The 16634-nt window shown below is 36.9% G+C and overlaps 3 protein-coding genes across 3 annotated transcripts; all 3 read right to left on the bottom strand.

Moving 5' to 3' along the window:
* Nucleotides 1-52: 52 nt before the first annotated feature.
* On the bottom strand, nt 53-4069 carry LOC140785637 (ADP-ribosylation factor 1-like). The gene is made up of 7 exons (XM_073133584.1): nt 3883-4069; nt 3534-3730; nt 2700-2770; nt 2264-2383; nt 1027-1145; nt 442-523; nt 53-280 (listed from the first exon to the last, which is right to left on the bottom strand). Exons 2-7 carry the CDS (start codon nt 3679-3681, stop codon nt 275-277), a joined length of 546 nt encoding a protein of 181 aa, XP_072989685.1. The 5' UTR covers nt 3682-3730; nt 3883-4069; the 3' UTR covers nt 53-274.
* A 2293-nt stretch (nt 4070-6362) lies between these two features.
* LOC140795113 (uncharacterized) lies at nt 6363-7949 on the bottom strand. The gene has a single exon (XM_073147505.1). It carries the CDS (start codon nt 7757-7759, stop codon nt 6596-6598), a length of 1164 nt encoding a protein of 387 aa, XP_073003606.1. The 5' UTR covers nt 7760-7949; the 3' UTR covers nt 6363-6595.
* Nucleotides 7950-9370: 1421 nt separating this feature from the next.
* On the bottom strand, nt 9371-12192 carry LOC140781328 (uncharacterized). Its single transcript, XM_073127271.1, has one exon. The coding sequence runs from the start codon at nt 11530-11532 to the stop codon at nt 10375-10377; it is 1158 nt and encodes a 385-aa protein (XP_072983372.1). The 5' UTR covers nt 11533-12192; the 3' UTR covers nt 9371-10374.
* Nucleotides 12193-16634: the final 4442 nt, after the last annotated feature.

The following is a 16634-nucleotide window of genomic DNA, read 5'->3' as shown; positions in this document are numbered from 1 at the left end:
ACCAAAGAGCATTCATGCGGCGATCCTATTTCAGGATGTCAAGGAGGCACCATTCTGTCAAGAGATGAGCTAGAAACTGTATGTAGAACAGTTTAGAAGCACAATAGCAGTGAAGACTATTTTAAGGTTCTAAAAAGGCACGACTTTAACAAGAATATTCTGATTCAGCTGTAATCTAAGAGTTTGAAGTCGAATAGAAATAGCATCCATTATACTATAAAGCGAGGCTGCACTGTGATGCTGATGACCTAGTATAGTTATCCAGAAGCTTGAATCAGCCCTGTAAAGGATAAACCGTCAAAGTCAATGCAAATGAATATGGCTGCCAAATGGCTAGAATAAATTGCAGATGACTATGTCAAGCTTCTCCAGCTTAATTTCAAAAGGCTCCAAATATGTAAGGCATAATTATCGAGATAAAAGGGTAAAAGAATGGTTTACCTTGCTTGCAATGTTGTTGGAAAGCCAATCAAGACCCTCATACAAACCTTCGCCAGATGTAGCACATGTGCTCTGAATATACCTGATATATAGCGACAATTTCCTAATCAATAGGATGTTAAAGAACCCCACTACCAATAGGTAACATAAAATCAATCTAAAAGAGTGCCAGATTGCAAAAGAAAAAAAAACAGAATCCTCTTAGTTTGAATCTGGTTCCCCTTTGTATTTGATGCCCTATAGTTTTATCACTACCAGCAAACAGTAATAATTCTTGGAGATCTTATCCAAATGTTTTTGATGGGCATATGTAAGATAAGAGTTATTCAAATGAAGGTCATTTAATGGAATTCCTTATTTCTTGGACGAGGAATAGGTACTCCATAGAAAAGAATGTCTCTCTATCACATCTACCTAGACAAGATTGGCACAGCAAAAAAAAGATAGGCCACAAGAACAAACTCACAAAGGCAAATGGATGCAACCTCAAACAATAGATAGGCCATTAATAACTACCGCGGCATCAGGCCGACCTAATATCTACTTCTTTTGCAACCTCAATATTGTTACATCAACTAAACATACCAGTGTCGCTGACGAAGAGAGTGAAGACCAAGCTTATCAGTGATTTCAGCAGCATTCATTGCATTTGGCAGATCTTGTTTGTTAGCAAACACAAGTAAGACAGCATCCCTCAACTCATCCTGCCAATATCCAAACAAGAGAGCAAACAGTGTTTTCAGTGCATCAAGATATTCTGTGGAAAATTTATAGCAAATTAATTTTGGCATACTAAAGAGTACATTAATCATAACAAACAAGTAAATAAACAAACAATTTACAATAGTCTTAGATTAATACAGTTAAAATAACTAAATAAGAACCCAAGGCTGTATGGACTCATGTACATGCACATCGATATTGTTAGGTAGCTGAATCAAGAAAAATTCACTAGAGATCTCGATTCACTCGGAGAAACTTACCAAATGATTAAAACCAATCTAACATACTAACATGATAGATCTTCACACATTACACTGTTGCATTGTAGGAAGAAAATCAATCCAAAGATTAATAAAATGGTGAATACTGCATATAGAGTCGATTGTCTTGGAAGCAGTAAGGCAGATGTAATATAATATAATTAAAAAAGGTGAATGGGGGAGATAATGAATCAGTTGCATAAGCATGGGTAAGAACTAAACACACAACAACCAAGCTATAGATTCTAATACTCGAGTATCCTCCATCCACTTCATATGATGTCACAAAAACAATTTCATATCAGATTACAACCAACTTTATAAATCAGTTTATGGAGAAAAATCTTTCAAAAGGATCAATAATAATAACGAATTTAGATTGCTGATTTAAAAGGTAACTGAAGTTCTTTTGGTTGCAAGGTGAAACGTGGAGGTTCCCTTTGAAGTAATGAAAGCAACACCAATGATAAGGAGAAAAATTAAATATATCATATTCCAAAGAGGTTCCTTTTTCCTTTTCTGCAATTATATGAGGATAACTAATTCACTTGAACTATTTCTCACAGCAAAATAAGTACTATTGATGCAGAATGCAAAAATCTCCATAAGAAAATGATGATTTGATCAGTCAATGACGCATAACAGAATAACTCTGAATCATTGTATATTATTTTTTTCAGTGAACAGTTCACATAACATTTCTGAACTTAAATAACTTGAAATAGATGCCACATACTACCGTACCATCAATTGGTATCCACATGAAAATGTTGTGACATTTGCTGACAGAAAAAAGTCAACTTCAATATCATTTAACACTCTATTAGAAACTAACTTACCTCGTTTAGCATCCTGTGGAGCTCATCCTTTGCTTCAACAGCACGATCTCTGTCATTGCTGTCGACAACGAAGATAAGGCCCTGAGTGTTCTGGAAGTAATGCCTCCACAGAGGTCTAATCTGTATTTTCCAAAAGCCAAGAGCACCAAAAGTAGTCAGATGGCATATGCAGTTTGCTTTCTGAATCCACCCATCATCAAGACAAATCAATAACAATTCTCAAAATCTTATGTCATGATCATTAGATGTTTCATCCTTAACATGGCAATATCAAGTATCACAGAGTATCTTATATTTCCAACATTATCATGTAACCTTTACAGATATTCAAAACTGGTAAAAACATCTTTCAACAAAAAACAATTATACAAAACCAGTTCTTCTAACTTTACGCATGCTAAAAAAAAGAAGAATAATTGCTTAAGGAATTCATTACCTTGTCCTGACCACCAACATCCCAAACAGTGAAGCTAATATTTTTGTATTCTACAGTCTCCACATTGAAACCTGCATTGAGCCCAATGAAATTTAGCAACTTAGTAGAGGAAATATGCATGATTAGGCACAAAATGTCGAAGTTTTGTTTAACATATGACAAACAAAAGATATCTGATCTTTGTCAAAGAAAACTTTCCAACATAAGGCTAAACAACCTTCTTGTCGCTGCTATTTCCATTCCAATTATCATCCTTCTGGATTAGAACATACATTAAGACCTTATAAATGCCCCTTTCCGAGATTCATCCATGTAGTGATATTACTATTAACCCAGGGTGTATTTCTCATGGTTGGGTTCTACTAGCTGGCATATTGTGCTAAAAATAAAGATGGGCATGTAAGTTTATATACCAGGAAAGTTTTGACAGGTTTCTTTTTAACGGCATTATGTAGGCAATTTATTAAGCAGCATCCATCAAGGCTTTCTTTGCTTGTAACTGATCTGGTGATCAAAGTCGTTACAGAGCAACCCATTACAGAGAAAAGCTTTATTTTAGCTGACATAAGGATCTAAAGGGCGAAGGAAGTAGAATCAATTAACGTGAAAGCTAATAAAGTCAAACACAGCAGCATCAACTCAAACATAATTTCACAATTGCCACTACAAACATAAGGTTCAAAGTTCATCCTGCGAAGAGAATTTCAGATCTCAAAAGGACCATTTACATATAAAACTATTCCAAATCTCACCAAAGGATGTAAAATCGCTTCATTCTTGCCTACCAAAAATGCCAAGAAAAACCTAACATCAAAGCAAAAGAAGAGCCTTTACCGATGGTAGGAATGGTGGTGACGATCTCTCCGAGCTTGAGCTTGTACAGGATCGTGGTCTTACCGGCCGCATCGAGCCCAACCATCAGGATCCTCATCTCCCTCTTCGAGAAGAGGCGGCTGAAGAGCTTCGTGAACGTGAGCCCCATCTCACCTCACCGGAGATCCACAAAGTCAAAAGACCTCAAGCTCCAAGATCTACACAGAGATCCAAGATCTAATATGAAATTATGAAGCACAACCCCGAGATCTATTGATCAACGCCATTCGGGAGATGGATCTAAGATCACCAGTATGAGATCTATTTATTCGAATCAGATCGAGGAGAGGAAGAAAGATAGGCATTATACCAGACAATCTTCGATAGATCTTGGGAGGAGTTCTTCGATCCGAGCTTCCGATTCGGTCTCTTCTCTCTTCCTTTCTCCTCGGAAAAGAAAGAGGAGAGAAGAAAAGGAAATGGAAAGCTTAGAAACCGGACTTATATAATGGGTAGAGAGAGAAGAGACCAGGAGATCCCGCGTTACCAGCCTGTCTGGACACGGAGGACGGGAGGAGACGGTAAAATAGAAGGTTGTGGATTCTCTGCACACAAAGTTGTATGAGTTCGATACAATCTACGCCTGGTTCGAATAGAGAGTGAAAATTGTTGGGTAATATCCAGATCCGACCCGGTTCCATAATCAGAATATTCCCAATATTTTATCTGAATGATTATTATATTAGTATGAAAATAAGCAAAGCATATATTTATTATTTTTTATGTGAACTTGTGGTCTTATTTTTTTTAAGGCTCTGTAGATGAGTAATTTCACATTCTGAATAATATCCTGCATCCCATTGGTATCCATATTTGTATGAAGCAAAGGGAATGGAATTTATTTGGAAGCCATCAAATTCTAATTCCTATGAAAAAGATATTATTAGAGTGGAAGTAAAAAATTAATAATTCCAATCTAAACAATATACTAATGCATTCTTATTAAGAACTATAGTAAGCTATTAAAATCCACTAATCCGTCAATCTATATATTAACCTATGCTATGATGTACTAAAGCTGTTAAGCGGAGTATAGTTATATTCTATAAAGTTTAAAAGTTTTTTAAAACAATGGTTTTTGCTGCAATATATTCAATCTTAGACTTCAACCTTGGTCATAAAGTATGAAACTTGGTTACATGGATAGGAAACTTGAGCTGGAAAGGGTGAGAGAGGTATAAATAATGGTTGCAGCAGTAGCAGTACTACAAGAATTTTGTAGAGGTTCAATTTCTTGAGAGTTGGCAAGAGTAGCAGCACTGCAGCATAATTCAAGAAATTCCTCTTATAATCAAAGCAAACAGTAGTGCAAGCTATTTGTCTAATACACCATAAATAATAGAAGACTGATGAATGAGCCCCACAGACAAGTGAATAGTTTTACTCTTTCCTTGTCAGAAATTTGTAACTCTTGCAGACTCCAACAAAGGTAAATTCAAAGAGAACAATTTTCCTACCTCAATTTTCTATCAAACTCCACCACTTCACAGTAAGTAAGATGCCAGAATAAGAACCATGATAAGTAGTTAGTGTCAACACAAAGGAATATCATAAGAAGTAGGGCCTATCAAAAAGTTACAGGTAAAAAAGTTACAGTTAAAAAATTTCATCAAACAGCCTTCATTGTGTAGATCTTACAATTTCATAGTGCATCAATATGGTTCCCTCTTTAAGAAAGTAAAACGCTATGGACAGACTAATCATATATGTTTCCAGTGAAGACTTAAGAGTTGAAAATAGACTAATCATATTTATTAGAGCAAGTGTCTATGTAAACATGATTTAAAGGGTATATTTATTGGAATGGACACACAATATTTTATCAACATATCAGGTCCACCTTTTGACATGCTAACAAATTGATAAAAGAAAAAAACTGTGGTGCCAAAATTTGTGATTTGAACTTCAAAATCCATTTGAATTCTACCGAAAAAAGAATTCCATTTGAAGATTAAACTGCCTTACTTCCTATAAAGCTTTAATTCTGAAAAACCAGTGTAGGATGCTACCAGTGAGAAACTTGTCTTAAGGAGGTCTTTGGTTGGTTGCTAGCAGAATTCGTCTCTTTAGTTATCTTAAAAAGCTCATAATTGCAAAGCCCTAGATGAGTTTGAAGTTTCAGACATGAATCCATCTGACACTAGGATAAAAATTTAATAACATACTTTTCTAGTATAAACTGTTCTCCTGTTAAAACAACAGAAAATTAAATCTAAATAGGTGCGGATCAAATGGTTGCAAGCTGCAAGCAGAACAGCCAATAACTATCATAAGTTTGTTCCCCAATATGGTTCTCTTTAATGGAAGGAAGAGAAAGTGCTTCTGAAGAAACTGTTATAGTTGCAAGATTGTTCTTGCAAGAAGATCATTGATTTGAACTCGAAGCGCAATGTAATGTTCATGTTGTCTACAATTCATGACTCTTGACATGTAAACAAAACGTACCATAGAGGAAGAGAAGATTGAGGGATGTTTCCATCACCTCCATTGTTTTTCCCCTTTCTAATTCAAGACATAAAACATGTCTTCCTGTTTTCAGAAATCATTGACATTTTGCTTCAACAACTTCAGAAACTTCCTCACTAGAAAACAGCTCATTCAATTTCCAGAAGAAGGGTTTTATGGAGCAGCTGGAAATCGAAGTGATGCAATATACCCCTAAGCTAGATGTAACACAAAAGTAAAACGGAATCCTAACACCCCAAATCAAAAGTACAACAAAAAGAAAATGGAAGCCAAACCCAGATAGTCATAAGTTAGATAAATCTTAGATAGATAAACAAGAGTCAGCTGGGCAAATGCATTGATGAAAATTTCTGATGATATAAAACATGGCAATATATGCATCAAGTGGATCATTCTTTCAAAAAATACAAGCTGAGGCTGCAAGTCAAAAATATGCATGCAACATCAAGCAATAGAAAGAAAAAATTGAGATTCTAAAGAATCTGAACGTCCAATTATCCCAAAATGGCAGAAAGTCAAAATGGTTTACCGCCGGCTAAAAAATGGTACAACCATTGTTAGTTTAACGAAGGGTGCCGCATTTGACCAAGAGGATCTTTCCCAAATCCTTCTAATTCAATCTCACTGTTGTAAGCCTTAAGAACATCAGGTAGATCATCCTGAAACCTAGTCACATATCTCTGCAAGAAAGTTCTTGCCGGAAGTGTCATCGCTGCAGCTATGCTCAAATCCTCTCCCACTTTGCCCTCTCTAATCAAAATGCTCAGCACTGTACATCTCGGAATGGTCGTCTTCTTCAAACTAGGCAGCAGAAGTTGTGGAAACCTACTTACATAGGAGGGCCTGATCTTCAGCTTATTGATAAGGAAGTCCAATACTTCACCAATTTTTCCTTCTGATATCCTCATACACATTGGTGCCTTCCTAAACGCCAAAAGCACCTCATCGTCCGACCACCCAAAACTCCTATAAGCCGCCATTTTCCTCTCCCACGTTGATTTCTTTAATCCGGAGATCGTACCGAATGCATAAATAAACATGCCATCTGACATTTGAATGCCAGTGGCTTTCACCTCCTCGACGATCTCATTAACTCGGTCCGCCCCTTGCAAGAGGACACCAGGCTGGAGCGCCAGCAATTTGGAAATCCTTGACTCTGGTAATTTGTGCTCCCGGAGAGCTTGAAGACACGGCAAAATGGTCTTCTTGAGATTGGAGTGGAGGGCATGGGGCGCTTGGCTGAAGACCGCGACGACGCTTTCTTTGCTCTGGAATACAGATTGAAGGTAATCTAAGCCGGGAATGAGGTGGTCTTTTAAGCTTCTTCTCAAGAGGAGGGGCGCCAATGTTAGGAGCTTGACGAGGTTAGTGCCCGAGAAGCCGAATTCATGGAAAAATTCCATCTTTTGCTTCAAATTCTTCTGAGCATCGCACGTGAGCAAGCGTGGCTCCTTCTCTATGATTCTCGAGATGTGGGCATCGGTGAAACCGTAGGATCTTAGCAGCTGGAGTACGGAATCGGGCTTCTTGCTGGTCTTGAGCTGGACCTTTTGGGACGCCAACAGGGCCGATTGCGGAGAGAGGAAACAGGAGTTCGTGAGGTAGGAGATGGTGAGGTCGGGAGTGCACGAGAGGTGTTTGATGAATTGGTTCCGGAGGGAGACGACATCGGCGGGCGTTTTCGCGAGGAGTAGTCTACAACGTCGAATGGAGATGGACATGGAAGACGATGTGAGATGAGATGAGATGAGATGAGAGGGACCGGTGGAATTGGGGATTTTGAAGTGTTCGAACTTTGAAGTGGGAAGTAAACATGAACCCTAGAGGAATCGCCGGGATGATGGCAGGACAAAGGAACTTGATTGGGGGGTAAAAAATCAAAGGAACTTTCTTTTTCTTTTTCCTGACCGAGAGTTAGAAGAGGAATTGGTGCTTTTGTAATTTAATAATATTTAATTTTTTGAGTTAACGTATAAATATATTTGTTCTTATTGTTGATATATATTTTATTATAATAAATTATATAAAATTTAAATATGTGATCCATATTAAAGTTTATTATTATAAATCGAAAAAACTAAATAAAATTCGATTGCAAAAGCTATAAAAAAAAAAAAAATCTGCGTTTTAATGCTTTTTGGGCATTTCAACATATTTTTGTTTTCATTGCATAATCACTCAGTTGAATTTTTTTGGATCAAAATACTTTATTTTAATTTTGTATGGGGAGAGAAAGGTCTAGTTTGAAGGAAAACCGATTGCATTTTCATTATTAGAGGTAAGTGCACTCTTTTAATTTTTAGATGGTAAGTCTATTTCAGTATTCCTTTCTCAAATTACCATTTACTCTTTTGTAGAAAAAGTTAAATATAAGTATAAGAATTGATTTAAAATATTTTAAAATACAGAATAACTTTAAACTAGCCCATGGTAATATATATATATATATATATATATATATAACGTGCATTTCATGTGATTGTTAATAAACAAATATGTTATGCATTTAATAGACTTTACCGATTTGATGTGCAAGTACTTTTATTAATTAAAAGTTCTCTTATTTTTCCTCTGGTCAAAGAGAAGAAAAATAATTCTCATTTTCCTTCCTCTCTCGTTTCCTTTTTTTTCTTTATATTATTTTGTGAAGTCTATAATTCATTCAAAATATAAATTAGAACGTAAATAACAAATATGTCTTATGAACTATGACTACATAATTTATAGGTTATTAATATAATACATTGTCAAATAATGTCTATTACATTGTGACTTAGTCTAATACATATCAATTCAGTGAATTATCCATAGTTTCACAGACAAATATTAGTGTGGAACATCAAGAGAGTAATTGCAAATTATGTTTAATAACTACAAACTAATAGTAAAAGGTGTGTAACTATGTAAACTAATTATTTGTTTATTTGTTATTTCTACCGTTAAACATTTGTAGCCCGTACTTTTGGCCTTTGTGTACTTAATACTCAATTACTTTATTTTACTTCCACACTAGATCTCTTTAGTTTGCAGTTAGTTGACTTTCGTTCTGAGTATCTATGTTAGTTCCACACTTACATTTTACGTAATATATAGATATATGTGAGAGAGAGTAAACATTTATAATTATCTAAATTAGGAATGCATATGGTCACATCAAATTCAGGCCGAGTCAACTTCACTGTAATATGAATACAATAAGAACCATCTAACCCGTCTAATAAATAGGGTGAACAACACTTAATAGATTAACACGACATAATAATATGATAACATGACATTATAACGCAACATGATAATACGACATGATTAAAAAAACTTATGCAACACAAAAATGATACAATGTAACCATAAATTCAATTCAACACCAAAAATAATATTCCATGACGCAGAAAACATTAAGTAATTAAATAGATATCATGCCAACGGCACTAACCACCACCGTTTAGTAATTAAGCTTAAGTATTGGTAATACTTCTAACTTTCAAATCTAACAATAACCTCATCACAAATACAACATAGTTTCAATTCACAATCTATAACAAACTTCAAATAGTTTGAACAAAAGTAAACATCACTACTCCAGAAAAAATAAAATAAAATAAAATAATGAGAATGTAAAAGTCTACAAGTACCCTGCATATGTCCACTATATATGAATAGAAGAACACTGCAAGAAGCCCGCAAGAGATGCAAGATCCAATATAATCTACCCAAACTCTCTCCCAGACTAATACTCTCCTCTTTTTTCTCTCTAATGTAAAGAAGCATTTCAATTGCACGAAATAATCGTCTTCCAGTGCAAAATTAATAACAAAATATAATAAAGATTCATCTGCATACTCGACTTTAAGATCTCCAAGAAGATCCTACAATCAAAGATTTCAACATAGGACACCGCCGAATGAGATGTTATTTAGGAGATCCATCAAGAACCCAAATTAATGATTTGCTTCTGGAAAGTTCTAATGTCTTTCTCTAACCATAGTAGATGGTATTACTGGGTCAAACTTCTGTTGGAAACTTTCATATGCCTAGGATCTAGGCCCTGAATTTTACCACTCTTCTCTTGAACAACCAGTACCTATCTTAGAACTATTATTAGTCAGACATAACATATTGAACCTATAGAGCTGAAGAAAATGTCCAGTTGTCCCAAAATGTGGTTCTAAAGAATATTGAACCTATAGACATAACATATTGAACCTATAGAAAAGAAAAAATTGTGGTTCTAAAGAATCTAAACGTCCAATTGTCCCAAAATGGCAGAAATTCACGAGCACTAGAGGTGTGCAAAATGGTTTACCTCCAGCTGAAAAAGGGTACAACTATCGTTAGATTAACAGAGAGTGACGCATTGACCAAGAGGATCTTTCCCAAATCCTTTAAATTCAATCTCCCCGTTGTAAGCCTTAAGAACATCAGGTAGATCGTCCTGAAACTTGGTCACGTATCTTTGCGAGAATATTCTTCTGGGAAGTGGCAATGCAGCAACTATCTTCAAATTTTCTCCCACTTTGCCCTCCCTAATCAAAATGCTCAGCACTGTACATCTTGGAATAATCGTCTTCTTCAAACTAGGCAGCAGAAGTTTTGGATACCTACTAATATCGGAGGGGCAGACTTTAAGCCTATTCATAAAGAATTCTAATCCTTCCCTAATTTTTCCCTCTGATATCTTCATACACACTGGCTGCGTCCTAAATGCCGAAAGCACCTCATTCTCGGACCACCCAAAACTTCTATAAACCGCCACTTTCCTCTCCCATGTCGATTTCTTCAATCCGGAGATCGTACCGAACGCATAAATAAACGCGGGGTCTGATATTTCTATGCCGGTGGCTTTCACCTCCTCGACGATCTCATTAACTCGGTCCGGCCCTTGCAATAGGACACCAGGCTGGAGCGCCACCAATTTGGAAATCCTCGGCTCCGGCAATTTGTGCTCCCGGAGAGCTTGAAGACACGGCAAAATGGTCTTCTTGAGATTGGAGTGGAGGGCATGGGGCGCTTGGCTGAAGACCGCGACGACGCCTTTTTTGCTGTGGAATACAGATTGAAAGTAACCTAAGCTTGGGATGAGGTGGTCTTCCAAGCTTCTTTTCAAGAGGAGGGGCGCCAAAGTTAGAAGCCTGACGAGATTAGTGCCCGAGAAGCCGAATTCATGGAAAAATTCCATCTTTGGCTTCAAAATCTTCTGGACATCGCACGTGAGCAAGCGTGGCTCCTTCTCTATGATTCTTGAGATGTTGGCATCGGTGAAACCGTAGGATCTTAGCAGTTGGAGCACGGAGTCGGGCTTCTTGGTGGTCTTGAACTGGACCTTCTGGGACGCCAACATGGCCGCTTGCGGAGAGAGGAAGCATGAGTTCGTGAGGTAGGAGACGGTGGGATCAGGAGTGCACGAGAGGTGTTTGATAAATTGGTTTGGGAGGGAGACGACATGGGCTGGCGTTCTCGTGAGGAGTAGTCTACAACGTTCGATGGAGGTGGACATGGAAGACGATGAGAGATTGGATGAAAGGGACCGGCAGGATTGGGGATTTTGAGTGGGAAGCGAACATGAAGTGAACCCTAGATAAATCCCTGGTACATTATTTTTCCTTTTCTTTTTTCTGATAGTCGTAATATTTCTTATTACCGGTTATTATTTGTTAATTGTAGACAGGGTTGTTCCAGTTTGACTCGATAAGGCTTGATCAAACTCTACTCATATTTAGAATGAGCTAAGCTTGATCAATCGAATTATGATTAAATTTAATTTCAAGCCGGGCTAAAGCAGAAGCATGCTAGACTAAGCTCGGTTTAATATTATTTTATTTATATAAAATATAAATTGTAAATAGATTAAGGGGTTATTTTGCATCTCTAGTTCTACGAAAAAATTGGAATTTTATGAAAGAGAATAAATATTAAATAAAATTTAATTTGGTTATGTATTTGATTTTAGTCTAATTATACTTTAGTTAGAGTTTAATTTGAAATAGTCTTGCACTTTTCTTTTCTAGTGGGAAATGTCGGTAGGCAAATTTTTTATTTATCGTTAATAATTAGCGGACAAGTTTGATACAAATATAGTAAAAAAATAAAAAATTCTAGCTCCCTAATAAAAATTACAAACTCCATTGTGACGCTTACAAAAAAGAAAAAAATAATAAAAAAAGATGAATAAGCAAGCAACCCTTCTTGTGTAAGCCCTCTGCAGCACGTCATAGACACTAGGTTGACACTACGCTAGTGTAGTGTGTGCCAGTCTTAGGCCCGCACAATCCCATCCCTCTCTCTTATTTTTTCTTCTTTCCTTCCCCTCCTTATTTACATTTATCCTTCAATCATTTTCCACCTAAGTTGGCATTGCCTCTTTTTTTATATGTTATAGTCGCTTGTTAAAATCCCCCTGTTGTTGAGATCCCCAATAAAAAATTGAATTTCCCTTCTTACTAACTTTTGCTTTTGGCTAGGTCTGCTAGCTTTTTGGCCACTCATTATCGTATGCCTGTACTGGACCAGATTAACGAACCATCAATTGTTAGTCAATTTTTTTATTTAGCTAGCTTGCCCTTATCAAGACCTAACTGTAAGTCTCCTTTTTGTTGCCTCTTATAAGTTATGGACACCCCTTCCCCTGGTACTTCTATGTTTCGAGCTAAGCAAATTTTTTGTCAATAGCATTGTGCCACAATAGTGATATAGCTATTCCAACACCTTTATAGATTTGCGATGATGAGCATACCCCTCATCATTTGCTGGACCTTGCCAATTGACAAATCCATCTCCTTTATGTATAGCAACTATTAAATTGATTGTCATTATATTTTTTGTCAACTTGTGCCTAAAGGCTGGGTGCACGGCCTTTCCTTTTGTTTGGGGTCACGAAGCTCAATCATTAGGCCATCATAGATTGTCGATGATACCTGGGTTGTTTGGGCTTATTTCTGTCAGTAGGGCAAGTGGGCTGATCAAGCCATTCTAAGAAAATGTTAAATTGAGCCCACCCAAACTCATTTGCTCTCCTCAAATAGATTTTTATAGAGAAAAATATAAAGCAATGAATGATGAAATAGCTCAAGCTAGAAAGACGTGCATGCCTAGGATCTAGATGAGAAAAGAGAAAAAAGAGATAGCCTTGTATTTGACTACTTTAACTTATTATGTGGCTGAGGATTGAAATAGGCTTAAGCTTGACTCGAGCTCAAAATAGTCTTGGATTGAAAATAATCAATTCAACATTAATCTTTTTCAAATTAATTCCAAGCCAAATTTGAATAACTCAACTAGATCATGTGTTATCTTGTCATATTATTATCTTCCCACCTCTCTTGTTCCTGTTATTTCCTATTTTGTTCATTTTCTCTATTCTATCCCACCTAATTAAAACCATCTTTGTCTCTCATGATCCACCCCACCCACATATTCTTCTCTAACTCCATCCTTAGAGCTAATCATTGGGCTCAACCCACTCAGGTGGGCTTAAATCTGTTCGATTTTAACCAGGCTAAGCCTAACCTAAGCCTAATTTAGGCCCTAGACGACTCGAGCATGAGATGGTAATCATAGTTATGGGCCAGGCTTTTGCCCACCTAACCCGCCTAGAAGCTTGACCTGCTACACCCACCCATGGGCTAAGGCTAGCTCATTAAGCTCATCTATTCTTATAATTTTTTAGTCTCACATTAGATATTCAGTAAATTGATACCACTATATAACTATGTTCATATGAAAGCTAACTAAAATAGTTTTATTAAGGCTCATTACACTTGACTTGATAAAATATAATATTTTCTTTTAATTTAGCCCATTGCACTTGATCTATTATGCCCGAGCCAACCCTGATATCTTTCATAGGTCAATGGATGATAATGGGCTATAATATTTTAGCCTAGTTCGAGCGATTAGTGGATTGTGTTGTGTATAAATACTTAAGCCCAGTCTATTTGACTTGCCCGTTGTGGCGTTAATCACTTTTATTGTAACACTCACAACTTTGAACACGTGCATGACATGAGCCTACACGGCACGTGCGTGGCACCTGACCAATTGTTTAGTTACTAACAATCAAATAACCCCGTATCAACATCATAAATTATTTACAACATCTAAACTAAGAATAAAACAAATTTAACTGTCAACAATACACGAATAACCCTACTTGGGTCCCACACAGGCCATAACATCATCATCAATAGCTTTTAACCAAAATATACACACAACGGTGGTATATACATTATTATACAAGTATAAAGTCACCTGCTAGAATATAAGACAATGATAAAGACATACTTCAAGGATGTCTACTAATACATCAAATAAGATAACTCATCTAGCGCAAAATACTAATCACATACTATTCTTCACCCACTCGTAAGGTCTGTAAGGTCAACATCTCAACATCTAAATCACCTTCATCATCAGACTCCTCTAAATTTTGTTCAACTGTGGATAGGGCCATCCCTTTGGACTTCCTTAGTTTTGAAAGACTGGACTCAAATGTTTGTAGATTTCCTACCAATTGTTCAACTTTCATAGAATCGATATCCTTACTTTCCTCAATGGCTGTAACTTTTGCCTGAAACCTTTCTGGAAGAGGCCTAAGGATCTTACGGACAATTCTGTTTTCATGAATTTTCTCTCCTAGGTTGAAACTGGAGTTAACTATATCACTCAGCTTTGCATAGAACTCATCAAATGTCTCATTCTCCTCCATACGCAGGGTTTCAAAACTAGTAGTCAACCTCTGAAGTTTTGAAAGTTTTACAGCCATAGTTCCTTCATGAGTTGTTTCTAAGATCGTCCAGGCTTCTTTTGCTATCTCACAAGTAGAAATTCTTCTAAATTCTTCCGAGTAAACACAACTAAAAATTGCATTTATTGCCTTGCTATTCCATCCAACTTTTTCATAGTCTGACCTATCCCATGACTCTATTGGTTTATCAGCAAGTTTATCATCCACCATGTACATTGGTGGACTCCAACCGTTCACAACGGCAAACCATACTCGTTCATCTATAGACTTCAAGTAAGCTCTCATCCTAGCTTTCCAATATCCATAATTTGATCCATCTAGAATAGGAGGTCTAATAGATGATGGTCCATCTCTATGAAAATCCATGCCTATCTGATCTCTCTCAAAGGTGAGAGAACCTGCTCTGATACCAATTGAAAAAACCCCTAGACACAAGTATGTATCTAAACACTAGGCAATGATCTCGCTCGTTCGCTTAAGTAAAAGTCGGAAGAAACATTAAAAATGAAAGTAGAGATGAACGCCAAGATTTTAACGTGGAAAAACCCAAATGGGAAAAAACCACGGATCCAAACTCGGATCAAAACCAATCACTAGAATAGTAGCAGTTACAAGACTGACTCTCAAAACAACCCGTCGATCCAAACGACTTTGTTCCTCTCAGTCTTGCTCGCTAGAACCCACGATTCACCGCTTCTCGTGATTGAAGTCCAATCTCAGTAACCCTCGAGATTGATTTTTCGTCTAGATAGCCCTTAAGATGAAATATTAAGATTTGTAGATAAGAAGAGCCTTGTTAGTTGAAGAACCGATGTAGCCGACTTCAATAATGCTTCTTCAACCACCCTAGAGATAGGGTTTCACAATCCTTATATATCATCTCCAAGATAGAGCCAAATCCAAATATTATCCGTACTCATGAAAGTACAAGATAGAGCCAAATCATAATCTTATCCGTACTCACGAAAGTACAAGATAGAGCCAAATCCAAATCTTATCCGTACTCACGATCTTCAAGATAGAGCCAAATCCAAATCTTATCCGTACTCACGATCTTCAAGATAGAGCCAAATCCAAATCTTATCCGTACTCACGATCTTCAAGATAGAGCCAAATCCAAATCTTATCCGCACTCATGAAAATACAAGATTCTTAAACTTTGTTGGTGCATTCGAATGGGCTCGAGTGCGTTCGAACGCGACAGCTTGAATTCTTCAGGTTGCGTTCGAACGCGTTTGTGAACGCAACTCTCGGTCTGTGTGAACGCAGTACCCGCGTTCGAACACATTTGTGAACGCGGCTCTCTGTCTGTGTGAACGCAGATTTCGCGTTTGAACGCGTTTGTAAACGCGGCTCTCTGTCTGTGTGAACGCAGATTTCGCGTTCGAACTCGTTTGTGAACGCACCGCGTTCGAACGCGTTTGTGAACACCGGTGTAAACTCGACGACTTTTCTCCAATAATCTTGCAATTCTTCAAACCAGAGATATTCTAGACTTGTGTAAAGCTCATATACATGAAAAAAATATACTTAGTATATTTTGTACACAATTGCCAACAAATAAAAACCTAACAAGTCATCACCATACTCTGCCATACGCTAAGAGTATGTCCAGTACCAGTCTGGACCAGATACCGTTCCAGCCATCACATCACATCACATACACATGTACTTTTATAATTTTCTATACATGATAAATCATATGCATATATATCTAGTACGACAATAGATTATGCAATTTAGGAATTTAGGTGATAAAGAAGCCAAGAGAAAAATAATGCAATGCCGACTCTAACCATGTATCTAACACATGTATAGTTTTGCTAGTCTATCACATACATACTCATGATAGAGAT

The sequence above is a fragment of the Typha latifolia genome, chromosome 1 (genome assembly GCF_019914945.1).
Source record: "Typha latifolia isolate L0001 chromosome 1, TyphaL0001v2, whole genome shotgun sequence".
In the NCBI taxonomy this organism is placed as follows: domain Eukaryota; kingdom Viridiplantae; phylum Streptophyta; class Magnoliopsida; order Poales; family Typhaceae; genus Typha; species Typha latifolia.
This window is presented reverse-complemented; position numbering and strand designations above follow the sequence as displayed.